The 14,978-nt window shown below is 36.9% G+C and overlaps 1 protein-coding gene and 1 long non-coding RNA gene across 3 annotated transcripts; both read left to right on the top strand.

The window, feature by feature from the left end:
* Window positions 1–3,391: 3,391 nt before the first annotated feature.
* LOC106300868 (basic leucine zipper and W2 domain-containing protein 2) lies at window positions 3,392–6,102 on the top strand. The gene is made up of 8 exons (XM_013737125.1): window positions 3,392–3,564; window positions 3,757–3,780; window positions 4,089–4,194; window positions 4,268–4,336; window positions 4,420–4,913; window positions 5,123–5,384; window positions 5,521–5,729; window positions 5,823–6,102. The coding sequence occupies exons 1-8, from the start codon at window positions 3,560–3,562 to the stop codon at window positions 5,887–5,889; spliced, it is 1,236 nt and encodes a 411-aa protein (XP_013592579.1). The 5' UTR covers window positions 3,392–3,559; the 3' UTR covers window positions 5,890–6,102.
* A 222-nt stretch (window positions 6,103–6,324) lies between these two features.
* On the top strand, window positions 6,325–9,718 carry LOC106297094. Of its 2 annotated transcripts, XR_001261401.1 has the most exons (7): window positions 6,325–6,586; window positions 6,913–8,160; window positions 8,407–8,526; window positions 8,667–8,761; window positions 8,851–8,935; window positions 9,059–9,169; window positions 9,260–9,718. It is a non-coding gene; the product is annotated as an uncharacterized LOC106297094 (long non-coding RNA). The 2 variants fall into 2 exon arrangements; XR_001261400.1 differs by having other exon boundaries at window positions 6,910–8,160; window positions 8,407–8,761.
* Window positions 9,719–14,978: the final 5,260 nt, after the last annotated feature.

A 14,978-nucleotide genomic window follows, 5' to 3' on the forward strand; every position in this document is an offset into this window, starting at 1 on the left:
GGGGTTGAAACACAAAAAAAAAAGGAAAGAACTGACCTCCCATTATGCGAGAAAGGCATTCCCTAATCCTCATCTCACTAATTCCTAACCATGTGATATGCTCAAATTTCCTATAGAGCACTCTCTCAAATAAGAGATCGATTGTAGTATTTGGGGATTGAATCTACAGAGAGCGTGGATTACAAAATATACTATCAGTTATTGGTAAAGCTAGAAAAAATTTAGAAAGCAGTAAATCAAGCAAAACAAGATATCGGTTTGTAAGCAACTAGGGAAAACGTTAGATCCAGCAAAATCAAATGGGCAATCAAAACTCATATTAATAGTTTCTAAGGGTTTATTAAGTTCAATCCCATGACTCGAATTCAGTTATCAGTTATCCAACTCTCGAAGCGAAAAACTGTCTAAGTATAAATCCTCAAAAGCCAACTCTCGCTGCGTCTAACAACCTAGCTCATGCAGGATTCAGATCAGGAAATCAGTCACCCTCTCATTTATTTCAATTATCCTAAGATCAAGTTCTCAGTTAATTACACTAAGAGGGTAAGAACAATCTTGATGAAGGAGACAATGGATTACCCTAGCATATCTAACAATCACAACTCACAAGTTCATAAGACCTTAGAAGATCTCTAGATCTAACAAGTGGATTACTCAAACATGATACAAGAAACACAAATCATAATCTGAAAAAAACTGCATAAAGATTAAGGGTCAAAAATACTGGAGTTCCAATCAATCTCTGAAGGAGTTCTGATATTCTCTTTAAAGCCTCTCTAAGAATAATAAAGCGTAGCCTAAACAGTGGCCAGAAAATAGATATAAATAGGTTAAAACACGTCCATGAGTTTCTTTGCAAATAAGGAGACTTTTGGGCGAAAGTGCAATTCTTGAAAGTCCCGTCGGTTTAGTCATTCCGCACCAGCGTCGATTGACGCCAAGGAAGAGCCGCTCTACAATCACATCAGCTCGGTTTTGCTCCATAATCACCAAAGTGCTCCAAAACGCACCTAGCTTGACCAATAAATGACCTAAAACATACTCGAAGCAGATAATAAAGACTTTAAATATTGCCTAAAAGTATTTAATTCTAGTCCGTCATCTCGATGCTGCTTCCTGCTCGGCGTGTTTCTTAAGTCCATCATCCCCATTCGGGCAGGAAGCAACATCGGGATGACGGACAACAAGGGCTTATACGAGAAGAAATGTCTTTGTTAGTTCAATCGAAGAATTTAAAACTCAAAGAGGATTGCGATGACTTACCAACTTTGGGAGCCCACAATACACGAAGACCAATCGGCGGCTCATATATTGCTTTCCAACCCAACTTAACATAAAAGTAACTACACTGCCAATCGTGCATTTTGTTTGGGTGATCGGTGATGACATTCATAGGAGTCTTCATCTTCGTGAAAATATATCCGGTCGTGTTCGTTGTGACCGACAACAAACACAACTTCTCGGAAGTCCGGACATTCAAAGGAATGTCCATATCGACTTCCTTTACTAACAGTGACACTGCCAGTCTGACAGAACCGTCATCCACTAGGATAGTGGCATATCCTTTTATGGTAGTAAGCCGTAATAAGTCGAGGAATAGGAAACCACAGCTTGGTGTCTTTCCTGAACCACACCTCGTTGACGCATGTGAAACCTTCCGGAGGGGACCAAGCCCACATATCTCCCTGTGGGAAATTAAACGAAAGACCGGGGGTGCACCTTCTCAAGCCAGTAAACCCACCAATCTCGCTACCTTCGAACAATTCGGTTGAACGTTGGCCAGTCTTGACCGACAAACTTGGAAGGCCTAAGACAATCTCCCAAAAGATGAGGCAATGCGGCAAAGCCTCCATTCTCTTCTAGTCGAATTGGATAAACCGACATATCTAGGGTACTATTCCTCGTGGCCTCCATTGCATGAGTTTTCTACTTCATCAAAGAACGATCACTTCCAAAACTCCCAATTGACAGTATTCTAGTAGCTCCGACATGATGGTTCTCGGCGCTCCCACCCTCAACACTTCCACCTTCGACCCGTCTGCTATTGGCGTTCACAACCTTAACATGTATATTTCAATAGTTAACGTCTTCGGTAGACGAACCACCCTCTGTTATCAAACCGGCAGCCCTCGATGGGCTCTGCTGCTGCGCGAGAATCCTTAACTGCTGCTACTCAAATTTCAGCGCATCGGTCTCTCTCAGAGCACGGCGATGCTTCTTGATTGGATTTACAGCAAGCAGCGATCCATCTGATTTAGAGACTCTTTTTCCTTTTCGCAAGTTTTTGCGAATAAGATCCATCTCTTACGTCAACAAAGGGTAGGCACGAAATCGTCAAAACAGAAGATCAGAAACAATCAGAGTTAGAGAGAGAAAGTAGAGAAAAGCGAGGGAGAAGGATCGAAAAGTTAGAAATCGAAAAATGAATCCACAACAATCCACTCTGACCTTTTATAAAGGAAGCGCCACAATTACCTAGGCAGCACCATCATTACACGCTGGGTAATTAATACAATAATGACCCAAAAACCCTAATGATATGCCACGTTGCATCTTTCTATTGGAGTGGCGATTCCCCTTCCCGAGAGGGTCCAACGTTGATAAAGTTGGTTCTCAATCTCCATATATAGCCCGGTTTAGTCCCAAGGGAGCACTGCAAAACTCCCTTCGCCGAGCTCAGTATTTGAAAAACCAACATTCCAAAATTCATTACGAATGTCTCTATCCTTCGTAACGAACTGGGGGGGGGGCTTACTCTGTTGAAGAGGGATAACACCCCTCACCAAAGCCCATCAAATACATAACTCAGTCCGATCTTATCAAAGAACTCCGCCAAAACAACTCGGCCTAGCCGATTAGGTCAATGGCGATTCGAGGGCTTTAGGAAGCCTAGTTTAAAGAGAGACGAGGGGAAAAGAAGGCAATTATCCTGAAACGAAAGACAAGACCGAGAACGGCTAGAATTAAGGTTTATCATCTTGAGCCATGATTCTCTTCGGAAAGACCTTTTCGTTCTTGTTAATCATTCGAACATTCTTGTAATATTCTTCTTGATTGATCAATACTTGATGACCCAAAAAATCATATTCAAATACTCTTAGCAACAACACCGAACACATTCAACAACAGTGATTCTTTGATTAAGAATAAGTGTTTCACTTTGATATAAAAAGTTAGGTTCATGCAGTTTCTGACTACATGATTTTGTTAGTGTTGTGCAAAAAGCAGAAGTTGTTTTCATTAAAAAGAATGTGTTTAGAAGGGGATTTAGAGGTACCACCACCATTAGAAATAGCATGCCTTGGAGCTGCTAATGGTATGGAAGAAATTGTTATAGTAAAACGGTTTAATCTTAAACCAATCGACCATTGAGATAATTATAATCACAAACATCCGAACCGGGTGAGAAGATAGATATTTTAGGTGGTGAGGGTTATAGTCGCCTTCTTTCACAGCATCGGCCTACTTCACCTTTCCTTCCTCTTTCTTCTTCACACTCGATACGCTTCTCAGATCCACAGAGTCTCATCTCTTCTTTGATCCTTCTTCATCTTGGTTTATGAGGTAAGAATCTCCCACTGAGCGATGGATCGATACTTTCATTTGTTCAATATTCTTTGAAAGAGTATCTCCATCCATTACTACAATAATTAGGGTTCCTTGATTTTCGATTGCTAGGGTTTCTTCTGATAAAGAGCATCTGTATATCTATTATCTTCCAGTTTACTAATATGGTTGGTTCGTTTTGTTGTGCAGCTCGAAGGAGAAACCCACTCTCGGGTAAGTCATCTGGGCAATTTTGTGTTTCCCCTCAACAGTTTTAAATCTTTATCAACAGTTTTACTTTGTTGTTTGAAAACTAATCAGAACTTCAGTTTGGGTTTTCTGCATTTTCTTTTTGTGTATTTTCATCTCTTCGTGTGGTGATGTTGTTTGAACCATCATTTGTTTTGTGTTTGAAACTTGAGTGACCCATGATTGTTTTAATTCACAGTTAGAGGGGGGGGAAGGACTGTTATTTTGACTTGAGATTTCCTATTCTTCCATGATCTTTCTTTGCTTATAATATTCTTCGTATGTACGAGCAGAGGTACGCGGATTAAGACCCGCAAGCGGAATATTGCTGCTCCTCTGGACCCTGCAGCTTTTTCTGATGCAGTAGTCCAGATTTACCTTGATAATGCTGGTGATTTGGTATGTTTCGTGTCCTCCTACTCGTTATTAGTATATATCTGTTTGGTCTAAACTTGTATCTCTTGATTCTTAGGAACTTGTTGCCAAAAGTATTGAATCAACAGATCTTAATTTCTCAAGATACGGTGACATCTTCTTTGAGGTAATCTTTTGGACAAATCATTTATCCACTCTCTTGTTTGTTTTCCGTATCTCTTTTATGATTGGGAGATGTTTTTCTTGAAGGTTGTTTTCATAGGACGACGTACACAACCTGGAACAGTGAAGCCTGATGAGGGTGAACGCCATCCTTACTCTGTAATCGACTGCGAGCCCAAGCGTGAAGCCATTCTGCCGTCTGTTGTCTATATACAGAAGATTCTGCGGAGGAGGCCGTCGCTCATAAAGAACCTTGAAAATGTCACAAGGAGATTCCTGCAGTCGCTGGAGCTTTTTGAGGAAAATGAAAGGAAGAAGCTTGCGATCTTCACAGCACTTGCCTTTTCCCAGAAGCTCTCTGGATTGCCTCCGGAGACTGTCTTCCAGCCTTTGCTCAAGGATAATCTTGTTGCAAAAGGGATAGTGCTCACTTTTGTGACCGACTTCTTCAAGGAGTATTTGGTTGAGAACAGCCTTGAAGACTTGATTTCTATTCTGAGGCGTGGCAAAATGGAAGACAACCTTTTGGATTTCTTACCACCTGTAAGGCGAACTGCTGAAAGCTTTGCAGAGCATTTCACGTGAGTTTTCCTCCCTTTAAGTTTGTTCCATTTCAATATCATAGTTTTGATTATTACATCTTTGATCATTGTTCATTAATCAATCATATGGTGTTATATCCCTCTTTCGTCTGCCTCTACATGCCAAGTTTGCATTCTTATCTTCTGTTTTACGTTGTTAGTACAATTAGTTAACAAATAGTTTGTGTTTTACCTTTTTGGATTTTCAGGAAAGAGGGGTTGACTGATCTAGTTGAGTACCATTCAAAGAAAATGTTTGAGGTGAAGCTGAAGGAAATCAAAACCGTTCTTACAAGCAAGGTTACAGAGGAAAGTAGTGTAGATGAAGTCATTGAGACAGTGAAGCAGCTAGTCAAAGACGCCAAACTCCCAGAGATTGAGGTTGTGCGTGTCGTTTGGGATGGTTTAATGGATGCTGTTCAGTGGTCTGGTAAAAATCAGCAGCAAAATGCTAATTCTGTTCTCCGCCAGGTAAGATTCAGTTTGCAACTGTCATGTAACAGTTGCATATAGTCTATGTGTTTTATTCCATCTAGGAGTTGTATGTGATGATCCCTATTATGTATGGTCACGGTTATATCTCTTGATTTCTTTTACCTGTGCGCAGGTGAAAGCATGGGCTCCGCTTTTGAACACGGTCTGCAGCAGCGGAAAGCTAGAGCTCGAGCTTATGTACAAGGTCCAAATGCAATGCTATGAGGACGCCAAGCTTATGAAAGTTTTCCCAGAAGTAGTGAGGTCGCTCTATGATCTGGATGTCCTCGCTGAAGACACCATCCTCCACTGGTTCCGTAAAGGAACCAACACGAAGGGCAGGTATGCGCTTTGGTCCCGTAGCACTATACTCATTTGGAATGCTTTGTTTAACAAATTTATCTGATGGTTTTGTTCTTGTGGTAAATGTTGCAGGCAAACCTTTGTGAAGAGCCTTGAGCCATTTGTGAATTGGCTTGAAGAGGCAGAGGAAGAAGAGTGAGTGAACCGTGTTTCCAATAAAAAGAGCCTGCTCAGTGTGTTTGTGTTTCTTAAGCTAAAGACAATAAATCCACAGAGTTTATTTTCTAAACTCTTTTGCTGCACTCTGTTTTTCTTGATGTATTTTGGCAATATTTCTGCTCTGAGATGATTGTATTTCCTTTTTGTGTTGAATATTTTACTCTCTGTTTTCAATATGGGGTTTTGAATTCTTCTTGCTAACGGTTTATTCGAGAGGTGGGATGAAGTCGTCCACTCCTTGCAAGTTTGTTTGCCACGTGATTGTCTCCAAGGGCATCATTAACGGAGTGTGCAACTCCAGTCTCTTAGTTTAATTGGATTTAAAAAAAAAAGAAAATTAGTATAATTATGAGAAAACGTATCTTAATTAGGGGAAATAAGAAATGGCCTTTGCTGAGACACGTGTTGTCTTTTGGTTGTTCTTGTGTGTTTCTCTCTCTCCACGGAAGCAAATCACCGCATCTCTCTATCTCTGCAAACCTATGCCTCTATCGATTATCGATAGATCGTAATCGAATTCGGGAGGTGTAGAGGAACCGATCAACATGGGAAACATCTTTGTCTCGCTTCTCGCCTTGACGCTGTTGTTGCTCGCTTAGACACCCAGGCTAAGATGGACACCATCACCAAATCCATGACTAACATCGTCAAATCCCTTGAATCTTCCCTCGCCACAGGTATGTCGATTGTCATTAGGCGCTTTTGATTTGCTGATAATCGTTAATTAGGGTTTAGGTGAATGTGGATTTGCATGATTGTTTCTGGGTAGAGAGAGGTTTTTTCTTTATGGAAACCCAAGAGGAAAGTAGCGTCCTTTAGTCTTAATTGCATACTTCTTCTCTTAAGTGGAATGTAGCATGAACGAAGGGGAATGCATAGCATGAAGTAGACAAGTCTAAGTAGATTCATTGACTTGTATTGTATGCAATTTGAGGTTTTGTCTGTTGCAGACAAAATGTGTTTGATTGTAATGTTGGTTCTATCTGTTGATTTGATGCAGCAGGTAGCAGATGACTATGGTCTTGAAGTATCTGTTTGATTACCTCAGCCTGCTGATCATAATGTTTCCTCAACGTGAGCTTCACCACCAAGCAGGCCCATGGTTTTGCTTTTTCGAAATCTGGTCAACAACCCATGGTTATACAACTGACCAGTCCCGACTTGTGATGACTAAGCGTTGTAGTAGAACTCACGAGCTTCCTCTGCTGGTGTCAAATTCTAGACCAACGTAAGGTTCGGCTCCTGAGCTTTGACACTGGTAAGCTCACTGCAAATGATCCAAAGAAGGGGAAGAAAATACACACACGAGTTCATCGAAAATCTCACATCAGACAATGAGTTCCTAACTATTGTAAAAAGCTAAGAAAGCTAGAGAATTCAGAAGAAAGGAGGAGACTTTATCAACCAACCCCAGAGAAGATGCACTCTCATCTGAACTGAATTGAATTGAAGCCAACAACACAAGAACGTAAAAGCCAGACCAGAAATGTTATCTGTTTGATTGAAGTATCTGTTTGCTTGGACTATCTGCCACTTAGGACGAGTTCCTTATCATAATGTTACAGCTATTATCTGCAAACACTTATTGAAGCCACACATCAAGCCCACAACAAGCCCAAGACTGTCATTGGAGAGGTCCATAGAAACCCATGTAACTAGGGTTCTACCATCTTTATATATAAAGTTAAGTTTGCTCTCTCCTTAGGGCCTCCACGTTGGATTACACTTCACTAATTTGGATACTGTCAAGCTGACATGTGTCCACTTTAACAAAACACAACGTTTTAATAAGACGCTTTTAAACTCTGCTTTCCATAGCACCAGTTTGCTCTCTCCTTAGGGTCTCCACGTTCGATTACATCTCACTAATTTGGATGCTGTCAAGCTGACACGTGTCCACTTTAACAAAACACAACGTTTTAAGAAGGCGCTTTTAAACTCTACTTTCCATAGCACCAGCCGCAAATTTTTTTAAGGGTTTAGTGTTTTTCCACGACGAATCGAATAGTCATTTTCTTCTTTAATCTCTTGAGTATCTATATTCCTTTAAAATGGCTAATTCATCAAATCCTTTTCCTTTGATTAATTTTGTCGAAATTAGACATTCTGTAAACAACGTCTCCTTTTGGAGACTCCGCCATACAAACTCACAGATAGAAAATTCTGGAAACGTAACGTTTCCAATCGTGACCTTCGATGGGCTCATTAACAAGATCTTTACTTCCCTTCTCAGAATTTTTGACTATAAAAGGTATGTCTTAACCCCTGGATTTCATCAGTATTATCCTCTCAATCACTAGCTTTTCAAACATCCCAGTGATAACAATGATTTCGATTTTGTTTTCTGGGAAATGATTTCAATTTTGGTTTTGTTTGTTAACTTAGCTTACATTTGTTCATGTATAGATTATCTTTTTTTATTCCAGGGTTTTTGTGTATCGATGAAGATTTAGATTTGTTTGTTGATCTCTTTGATTGTTGCTTTTGATTTCATTAGTTTCGTCACCGGCTTGATCGGAAATCAAGTAAGCAAATCACGAACAGGGAGAGATGGGTTTGGGTTTGATCTTGGACTCGACGAAGGATGATGAACCAGATCCATATACTCGCGGATATGGTAGTTACTTAGCCTCGGACCCGATATGCTTCTTTTTTGAAAAAAGGCTCTTACTTGGCTTAGACCATTGTGGAATAAAGATCACTTTCGCCTGATTGTTTTTTTTAATGTCCTCAACTTCTCCATCTTTAATGCTGTAGCCTGTAGCCTGTATTTCCTGTACTCTCCAGTCTCTTTGTTATGTAGCTAAGTGCTGGTCTTCTCATCATCAGATGTTGTGGTCACTTCTTGGAAGGTATGTAAGAGTTGTTTCTCTTTCCCAAGTTTATATTAATGTCTCAACTCATACTTAGATTCATGCTTTTTTTGTTCCCATGATTATAGTAAAGGGAGTGCTGTACAGTTATGGACATGGCTTCTCAAGGTTTTGCAGCGAAACTTACCAAGTCCCAAGCCAAACAAATAACAGGTATTTTGTCTCATATTCTTGGCTTTCTTGGAAACAAACACCTAAGTCATACATTTACATGACGTTTCATTTCTCTCAAACACATACGATGTGTTTCTCATTGCTAATGCTCTGTGCCAACAGATTTACCAGAAGTTGTTCATGTCACACTTGATAGTTTATATGAACCTTTCTGCTGCCAATCCGAAAAATCTTAATATGGTGAAGAAGTTATCATTGGCAATGTTAACACAGGTACGTCTGTTTATTTTTACATACCTGTCATATCGCTTATGGTTCCTCTACTTAGATCTCAATCAATAAAAAAATATTCTGATATTTCAGGAGTGTGGCAAAAATCTGAAGTCTTTAACGACAATGGGATCGGAGGGCTGCCAAAACGCTGGGAAGGAGGTTGTGAATCACGAGAGGATTTCAACTCCTGCAACGAAAAGCTCATAAGAGCCAAATATTTAACCAATGGGTTCCACCCATTCCTGGAACACAGTGTTTGCACTTTGCATATTTTCTTAAGTTTTTTCGAGAGGTATCTTTTCCAAGTACCATCTCCATCTAAACGTTTTCTTTGATTTTCAAAGGGCACTGACCATGTTATAGTTATTTTGGTCCTCATGATTTGTGAAATTACCAATTAGGTTTACCCATTATGAGATGCCTTTACATTTTTGTAAAAGATTTTGCTGGAAATGAATCTTAAAGGAAAGACACGAGACCATGTTAACATTTAAAGGATTCTTTTGTTTTTTAAGGTCAGCCCATGTTATATTTACTTCAGTTTTGTGCTTAAAAATCTGCAAAGGGAGAAAAAAGTTTGTTGATGATCGTTTGCGTCTCTGTCAGTCCCTAGGTCAAAGCAAATCTTAACTCTCCCATTTTTTATTTGATTTGTTGTTTCATGGATGCTTATTTCAAATTTAAAGTGAATTCCAAGTGAAACTATGTACCGCCAAAAAGTATAGGTAACCTAAGCATTATATTTGTTTTCGTCCCTGTTCTAAGGTCTATGTTTCATTGATTTTGAAGCATATTGGATCACTTATGTTGCTTTGTAAAACTATGTTCTGTCCAATGGAATAAGGCGTCTCTCTTGAAAACATATTAGATCAAAGTAATTATATTTCCGTTGGTCTGCTAGAAATTTTGTGTAACAAAACAAATCCACATTTAAATTTTCGTAACTATACAATTTCTATGTGCATCCCCTTCCGAAATGTAAAACATAATATTCTATTATTTCAAAGTGTTTCTAAAGAAAAAAAGAATAATATAAGGTTATACAATACGTCTATGTAAAAAATTAATATATTTTCATGTATATATATATATATTCAAATTTTAGTTATGTTTGATAATCGTAAAATCATTGATGTGTGAGTGAAATAAAATTAATATATTTATAAATCTACTCTTCAAAAATTTCATAGAAAATATCCTAAATTTATAAAACTCGCTTAAGAAACATATTAGTAGTAAAACCATGTATTTAAACAAAGTAAACAAACTTATGATCTTTTGAAAATAACAAAATAAAATTAAAATACATTTATAATTACAGATGCTCTTTCATATATAAAATGTTTCTATACTATTTTTAATGTATTGTCCCGCCCGTAGGGCGGGTTTACCCTAGTTTAATATAAATAGTAGTTTAAGACTTTGTAAAAACTAATCGTGGCTGCCGTAAGAGCAGCCCTCTTCCACTTAATGAAATAACAATTCAGCTACTTGTGTTCTTGGTGACAATCTAGAGTTCATCCTCTCTTTACTTTCTTGCTTATGAATAAAGTTCTATGAGCTATTAGTCTTGCAATAGAGCTCTTTAGAGCACAAATCTATCTTATCTTCAAATGTTCACATGCTATCAGAGCTTCAGTCGGTTCATGGGTTATCATATCCTCGTCTAGCTTCTGCACACTCTTTCTAAGCCATCTCAAGCTTCCAACAAGCTCTCTCGGAAAAACAAGGAGTTAATGGGTGTTCTTTCATCACGTTCAACTTCCTCAACCTTAAGTCAGCTTCATTGTTTCGAAAATTATGAAGCGATGAAAATTTAAGAAGAACGAGTCAGCAAGGTTGTGGTAATGTTGGAAGCCATGGACGCTCGTTTCTGAAGACGTGAAGGCAGTAGAGTCACAAGTTCCTCAAGTTTTTCAGAGACACGTTAGAGCAAGGATGTAATGACAGTGCTAAAGCTTCTCATCTTTGTTCAAAAAAAAAAAAACTTCTCATCTTATCATCCACGAAGGTGCTCGATAAAAGGCCAAAGAGAAAGTCAGAAAGTCTGATGCAGATTGTAGATGGTTATTGAATGGAAGAAAGATGGTGGGTACGATACAAGTTGTTGTGAGAAGGTCCCTTTTTGTTATAAGACAAAAATTTTTTTTTGAGTTAAACGGGTCACAAGAGAATCCGGACTCTTTGTGGGAAAGAAAGGTCACAATGTACCTCTGAGTTAGATCGACTAAGCTCTCCAAGTTCAAGAGAAACTTCTGAGTGAAGCCATACGATACTCTCCAAGTATAGACCAACAATCTCTTTTATGTGGTGAATTGAAGACTACACCTAGCCATGTGATCATGCTTCCACTACTCATTCCACCAAGCCATCTGCATTTGCGGTTCAAACTTGTCATCTTGCATTCACCCGACGCCAATTTTCCGGGAGAGTTTTGAAGCCACACAGCAAGCCCACAACAAGCCCACGGCTGTCATTGGAGAAGTCCATAGAAACCCATGTAACTAGGGTTCTACCATTTAGTATAAATAGTAGTTTAAAACTTTGTAAAAACTAATCTTGGCTGCCGTAAGAGCAGCCCTCTTCCACTTAATGAAATATCAATTCAGCTACTTGTTTTCTTGGTGACAATCTAGAGTTCATCCTCTCTTTACTTTCTTGCTTATGAATAAAGCTCTATGAGCTATTAGTCTTGCAATAAAGCTCATTAGAGCACAAATCTATCTTATCTTCAAATGTTCACAACTCTGATGCATTTGTCTATATTGCTCACTTTGAGATTTGCTTTGTTTATCAGCTTTATATAAAAAACCCTTCGTGTGTTCAATGGTATGCTTTTGAGTTGTGCAACAAAAACATTTCTTTTTGAGTCAAGTTTGGCTTCATTGTCTAGGATACATCTTAGTGAGGATGATAGGTCTACGTTTGATCGTCCTATCATCCTTTACCGAAAGGAACCAGTAGATTCCAGAAACTTCAAGAAGAAACATGTAGATGGAACATAGTTCCAAGTGTTCACCATTGTATGTGTATATTGGATGTGACGAAGACATCAACTGAGATTGGATGCTTTTTTCAAATTTTTTTTTTATAATCTCTGTTTTTAAGTTTTTTATTTAAATCTATGTTTAAAATGTTATTTTTTATAATGTTTTATTTAATAAATAAATTTTATTTTTAATTAAATAATGTTAACATTTTTTTAAGAACTTTTAACTAAGAGACTCCCATTGGAGCACAAAAATTATGGTATCTCTTAGGTAGGTTTCTTAAATAACTTTTAACACTTAAAAGTATTGAAAAAAAAATTAAGAGATCCAAAATGGGTCTTTTGGAAAATGATGCTCTAAGAGATGTGAAGGTGTAAAAGCTAGGGGTGGGCGCTAGGGGTGGGCGTTTGGTCGTTGAGCTAAAATTTTAGGTTCTTATTAAAATATTTATATATTACGGTTTGGATCATTGTGGTTCGGTTGGTTTTGTTAATCGTTTAAATAAAAATTAATAATCTAAATATATTTTAAAACACAAAATTTAAAAATAATATAATATTTAATATGTAAATCCGAATAGTGTATGACCAAGTAATTAAAATTTACCCGAAAATTAGTTTGGTTTGGATTGGACTAAGAATTTGTAGATCTTTCATATGGTTTTGGTGTTTTGCATATTTTTGCCTATATCTGCTCTATTAAAACAAATTCTTATTTTTATCTACTGTAAAAATGTTGTTAGACCAACTCACTAGAAATTAATATATTACTTAATATTTTTAAAAATGACAATTCTTTCAAATAGACATTTTTAAGTTTTTGTCACAAAAATATACTTCAAAAAACAAAATGACCAAAATAGACTTTTATTTTAAAATTTAATATTTTTGTTAGTTCTTAAAATTTGAAATCATACCCCCAAAACTCCACCCCTTAACTCTAAACTCTAAACCTTAAATCATAAACCCTAAACCCTAAATTTTAAATCTTAAACCCAAAAACACACCCCTTAATAAAACATTTTGGTCATTTTGATCCTTAAGGGCTATTTTTGTGATAAAAACTTTTTTTAGTGCTATCCTAGGAAATTTCTCTTAAAAGAATGGAAAATATATTATTATCCTACATCTTAGGTTTTGTGACGTGATCTTAACTATAGTTTGGTAAATATTCTAAATTTAAATAATAAATGCTTTTATATGAAAATATATATTTGGTTTAAATAAACATAGGTATATATATATATTTATTGTAAACATATCTACATAAGTTTTCGCATCTAAATATATACATAATATTTTGAGATTCCATATTTTATTTGAAATAAAAAATGTTGTTACAAAAATATAAGAATAGTAGAACATATGATTTTTTTTAAAAAATAAACTATACGAAAATTATATAGTGATGAAGGTTTAAATTATTGTAACAAAAAAAAAAATTCACCTATATTTTTAGTTATATTATATATATTATTAAATTTTAATAATAAAATCAGTTAAATTATTATTAATTTTGAAATTTATAACAAAAATGACAACAATATCCGCGCGGAGGCGCGGGTTAGAATCTAGCTTTTATTACATTTGGGTACTGTTTGGATATTTTAGGTATTTTCAATAAATTTTTAATATATTTAATCTAATTGGATATTTTGTTAATCTAAAATAATTAATATAGTTAAGTATTACAAGTGTGTTACATGTATTTTTTCGGTTCGAGTCGGGTTCCAGTGTTTAGGCATTAAAATATTAGATTTTTTTTGACAACAAAGGAAACAAACTATTTAAGACTATTTTCCAAACTAGAAGTTTCATATCTCTATAAACTATTAATGTATGCAAAATTCGTGCACTCTTCGCAAGTTTGTCTGCCATTGTGTTTACGTCTCTCGGGATGTGTTTACATCTCTACATCTACGGAACTAAGTCTGATGTAATCGCCATCTTCATTAACTCCAAACATTTTGTTTCAAATGCTACCAAAAATTGTCAATTCTAAATTGGTATATATTTATGTTTTTTATAACATTTAAAATATAAAAGATATATATCTAATATAAATTTTGAGGCAAATTAAGTCTAATGAAAGGGTCCAACAACCTTGAATAAGTAAATTTTTTAAGACTACTTCCTTTTTAATAGTATAGATTCACCAAAGTAAATGCTAATAAATGCCGATTCCTTAGAAGTTAGAAGTAAAAGGAGAATCCTAAAAATAGTTTCGAATTAAAAAAGAACAAGATAATGATATATGAAAAGGAGAAGAACTTCTCTAAATGCTATAAATCATATTGTGGATGTCCATAACCGGCCCAATGCTAGAGAGAGAGAGAGAGTTGACCGCGAGGAGAGAGAGAGAGAGAGAATCGGTATCTTGCATTTTCCTTATTAGATTATGATTTGTACTCTTTCCATATTTGGATTTCCTTTCTTTAGTCTTTCCATTATTCTATGACGGTGTAATTCCCTATATATAAAGGGCTCCTTATGTTTATGAATAATACAGAAACATAGATTCTATTCTCTAGTTTCACAACACGTTATCAGCACGATAGAATCTAAATCCCTAAGCTAAAACAAACTGCCTAAAACCCTAACCCTAATCGGCGAACATCCTTACCGACAAACCATCCTAATCCCGATCGCGAAACCTTACATCCCGATCTTTGTTTGCAATATGTTCCCGATCAGCTTCAACTCAAGGCGTTCCTGATCCTAGCTCAGACGATCTCGGCTTGTTCAACCTCAGCTCGCAAACAAGACGATCTCAGACAGGTCGCGACAACATCAGCTCGCGTTCCGATCAGTTCCAGCTCG

This window comes from Brassica oleracea, chromosome C6 (genome assembly GCF_000695525.1).
Source record: "Brassica oleracea var. oleracea cultivar TO1000 chromosome C6, BOL, whole genome shotgun sequence".
NCBI lineage: Eukaryota > Viridiplantae > Streptophyta > Magnoliopsida > Brassicales > Brassicaceae > Brassica > Brassica oleracea.

What these genes read in the sequence shown, in the direction of transcription:
- LOC106300868 (XM_013737125.1), top strand. An exon ending in AAGGAGAAACCCACTCTCGG is followed by an intron (nt 3,781 to 4,088) that starts GTAAGTCATCTG and finishes ATGTACGAGCAG; the next exon opens with AGGTACGCGGATTAAGACCC. An exon ending in ACGGTGACATCTTCTTTGAG is followed by an intron (nt 4,337 to 4,419) that starts GTAATCTTTTGG and finishes TTTTTCTTGAAG; the next exon opens with GTTGTTTTCATAGGACGACG.